Source organism: Microplitis mediator, chromosome 5 (genome assembly GCF_029852145.1).
Source record: "Microplitis mediator isolate UGA2020A chromosome 5, iyMicMedi2.1, whole genome shotgun sequence".
Taxonomy (NCBI): domain Eukaryota; kingdom Metazoa; phylum Arthropoda; class Insecta; order Hymenoptera; family Braconidae; genus Microplitis; species Microplitis mediator.
The window spans coordinates 27,423,691-27,427,740 of NC_079973.1; the positions used below are offsets into that span (position 1 = coordinate 27,423,691).

Below are 4,050 nucleotides of genomic sequence, written 5' to 3' on the forward strand. Positions count from 1 at the left end.
AACTAGATATGGGGAACTAGTGAAAAGTTGGCGCTGCGATACGGGGAATTAAAATTATTGGGAACGAATGGTAATCGAGCACTCTGTAAAATGATATTGGTAAAAAAGGAAGTGAGAATTCTGATTCAGTCTAAAATGAATAGAGTGCGTTATGGATTTAACATATAACATACATTGGAAAATTTAAATATTACAAAAAGTTTAAATTTAATATGCAGGGTTACTATAATCTGTAAGCAGTTTTGTCTACTTTAAATTTCTTTACGTATATTTAAATGCACCTATTACTAAAAATGAGACATATAGACAAAGACATGATCACAGATAGATAAAACTTTAAAGAAAAATATATAATGAATTTCCCGAAGTGTGAATAGAGGACAATCGACTTAGGTAAATGGCAAGCACAGACTCGGCGCCTATCATTTAAACCCTTGGTATTGTTTAGGTACTTTTACCCTTCAGTTACTTGAATCATTAACGATAAGGCACCAAGATGCCTGTAGCGATAATTACAGCTTCTATGAATATATATGACTATCATAAAGTTTAGTAAAGATGTTTAATGGTACTTCGAACATTACAGAAAAATAAATCCTTATGCATAAATAGAATTTTTAAATGAGGAGTTTTTAAAATCTCTTTTGAATAGAATTATAATGTTAAATATTTTGAACATAGTTCATTAGTATAGGTGTAAAATATAGATTAAAATCGATTTAAATCCCATTTCGTAAAATATTTTACAGATTACAATATATTTAAGCTCCCTTAATGTTCCTAAATTTAAGTAAATTACATAGTATTTAAAAATTCATCCGGGGAATTCCCAAAAGATCTTCGTAAACGATGTGCTGAAGTGATACTTTGGAAGGGGAACTTTTCGTCTGCGTTCTGGCAGCAGTGATGCTCAGAGATCATTTAAAAGTTGGACGTCTTTCGAATAAGTGGTTTTTAAAATATGCTGTGCTCAGTTACCATAAAACAATAAACTTGTATAATTAATTACGTCTTTCGTACACATTACGTTAAAAGTTTGTAATTAATTGTTGAGTGATAAGATTAGAAGAATTCAAGTTATTGATATTTTAGTGCGTTTCTTTTAAAAGTTATAAGTCTTTTAAATTAAGTGGTTTTTGAATATATGTAAAACTTGTTGAGCTACTGAGAAGCTGAAAATTAATATTTTGATTTAGTTGAAACTCTCCTCTATTATTCATACTTGATAAAAAAAAAATTATTGTCACCAAATTTTTTTTTGGAATTTGAGTTTTTATTTCGCTCAAATAATTATCAAGAAGATATTGATCGAAATGTCATCTACTACAAGAGGCCAGTTAATGTCTGCAATTTTCGAAAATGATACTAAAAAGTGTAAAAAATTATTAAAATCAGCAAACATGTTACCACTTCCCATTTTTCGTGGAGAATATAATATTCTTATTAGAATGGCAGTGAGGCGTAAACATGTAAAACTGACTGAATTATTGGCAAAAAATTTCATTAAAAAAAGACACCAAAAATTGGATCGTTCTTCGAACACCCTACTCCACGATGCTGTTCGATTAGGGCAGCTCAAAGTTGTTATAATACTTGTAGGTAGAGGTGCTGATGTAAATGCAAGTACTAGAAATGGGATGACTCCTCTTCATGTTGCAGCAAAACATGGATATCTCAAGATTATGGATTTTCTTATAAGTAATGGTGCACATATGAATGCAAGATGTAAAGACGGATATACGCCACTACACTTCGCTTGCGAATCGGCTAATCTTAAATGTGCGAGATTACTACTCAAACATAATGCTTCTGTTATTCCAACAAACGTTAATGATATTCATCCGATTGATATTACGGTGGCTCATCTTTTTTTAAAAATGACTCAATTGTTATTGGACTATGGCGCAAGTATGGCTGTTAATAAAGGACATGATGGATACCAATTGTCTGAAATAGGATATGAAGATGAATATTTTAGTTTATTACACTACACAGTTGCACGTCGTTCTTTACCTATGGCAAAATTATTATTAAAATATGGAGCAGATGTAAATACTTTAAGTAAAGATGGTATATCTCCATTGCACGAAGCCGTAATGGGCCATAATATTCCAATGGTTAAGCTCTTATTAAACAACGGAGCTCTTATAAGAATAAGCAAGGATTATTGTAATCGTCAAATGTTAGTAACATATGGTCTATTTTTCAACCGATCTGGTATTCCTCCGTATTATTGTAAGACACATTATAGTTTAGTAGATAAAAAATTAGAAATACTCAAACTACTAATTGATGCAGGAGCTAGCAGCGAGATGGAAGACCCTTCGGTGACTCTTTTCGATTACTGTATTGGGCACGGATTCAGAAAAATTGTTAACTATCTTCTGTATCATACCAATTTAAATTTCGATAATTTAGATGATGCGCTGCTAAAACGTTCTGTTTTTGATATACGTCTAATACATCAATTTCCAGAGATTGTCAATGACACAGAGTATATAACAAAACGCGAGCTCGAATGTAAAGAACTTACTTACGACTTGATGGCGGAAAAATATTCGAGACATTTGATAGGTTCGCCGTCGGGCAACAAGCTAAGTGTTGCAGACCTTTCCAGATTTCGAACTGCGCTTAAAGTTACAAAGGAAGAACATAAAGATAGACTTAAAAACATTAAAAACAATATTCAAGGAGTCGTGGATGAAATGAAACGTGAGAAAATAGGTAACAGTAATATTACTTTTTTTCATATTTTAATTTCTGATATGGACAAAATAATAAAGTTTGCATCAAACGAAAACTTTAGAGCGTTATGTATCGATGATTACAAAGAAAAATATTTTATATACTTTACTAAGCTAAAAAGCAAAGTAAGTTATGCCGTTAAAAAAAGCTTATCGATAGAAAAATGTAATAAGTTAGTTTATTCTTTATTTAAAAATGTACTACCATATGACTGTTGCGAAGAAATTGTTACACATTTAGATTGTGATGAATTTATAAGTAAATTTGTTTTTGATCACCAATAAAAAAAACAATAAAAAAAAAATAGTTTTTTGTTATTTCCATCTCCTATCGTCTCAGATATATAGATATAAAAATAAATCAATATATGTTTATAAAAGAAAATGTTGTTGTATAAAAGAAAATTTTGATTGAATTTTTTAATTTTAATTTCATTTTATTATGAAATAATCGTTGTCCAAGAAGTTTTATAAATTTTTTTTTCATGAAAATTCTTAGTTAGTAACTTATTTTGAGTTAAAAAAACCACATTAAAAAAAAAAAAAATTCTTTTGCTGAAAATTTTTGAACGATCATATTCTAGCTCCATGTTCCTTTACAAATTTAGTTTAGTTAATTGCAAAGTTTTTCAAAGTTAAATTTGAAAACAATTATTTTCTATTGAAATATTTTCCCTACACTCTTTATATAAATCAGCGGCATTTAGCTTTCAAATTTAATATATAAAAATATTACCATTTGCTGCTTCTTATCTATCGTGCTTGGTTTTCACTTTCAATTTTCATATAGAGTACAAATTCAATCTCTGTAGAGTATTGAGAAAATTCATTTAAATGCTTCGGGAAAGCTGATTGATAGACCAGCATTTATCCCTAGAAAGGGACCAGCGACAATTTAACCCTCTCATCATTTTCTTGCACAGTCGATAATATCATTTCCTACTTGTACTTTGATACTTTCTTGAGGACGATGACCACAATTACTTCTCAAAGTTTTTTTATTAATTTATGTTATTTGTAAAATAAAAATAAAAAATTACAGATTAATTAAAAATTTATCTCAGCACAGTAATTATAATTGCGTTAATTGCATTTTTATTTCCAGCGAGTTTCCGAAATTTCATAAATTCTATTAGAATGACATCTTACAGAGCATTTTTAAATCTATTTTGTTTTACATGAGTACCAACACTTAAAGTGTAATAATAAAATAATGATAACAACAACTCTAACCATATTTATCTGCAGTGTTACTACAAAAAAAAAATCTGTCTATCGGTTGACCCTGCGGGCCAGCCCTAAAACT

General features: G+C 29.6%; 1 protein-coding gene across 1 annotated transcript; it reads left to right on the plus strand.

The window, feature by feature from the left end:
- Positions 1-1,448: 1,448 nt before the first annotated feature.
- On the plus strand, positions 1,449-3,791 carry LOC130667377 (ankyrin-3-like). Its single transcript, XM_057468887.1, has 2 exons — positions 1,449-2,724; positions 3,787-3,791. The coding sequence occupies exons 1-2, from the start codon at positions 1,449-1,451 to the stop codon at positions 3,789-3,791; spliced, it is 1,281 nt and encodes a 426-aa protein (XP_057324870.1).
- Positions 3,792-4,050: the final 259 nt, after the last annotated feature.

Coding starts and splice junctions, on each gene's coding strand:
- LOC130667377 (XM_057468887.1), top strand. CDS start 1,449: ATGGCAGTGAGGCGTAAACATGTAAAACTGACTGAATTATTGGCAAAA.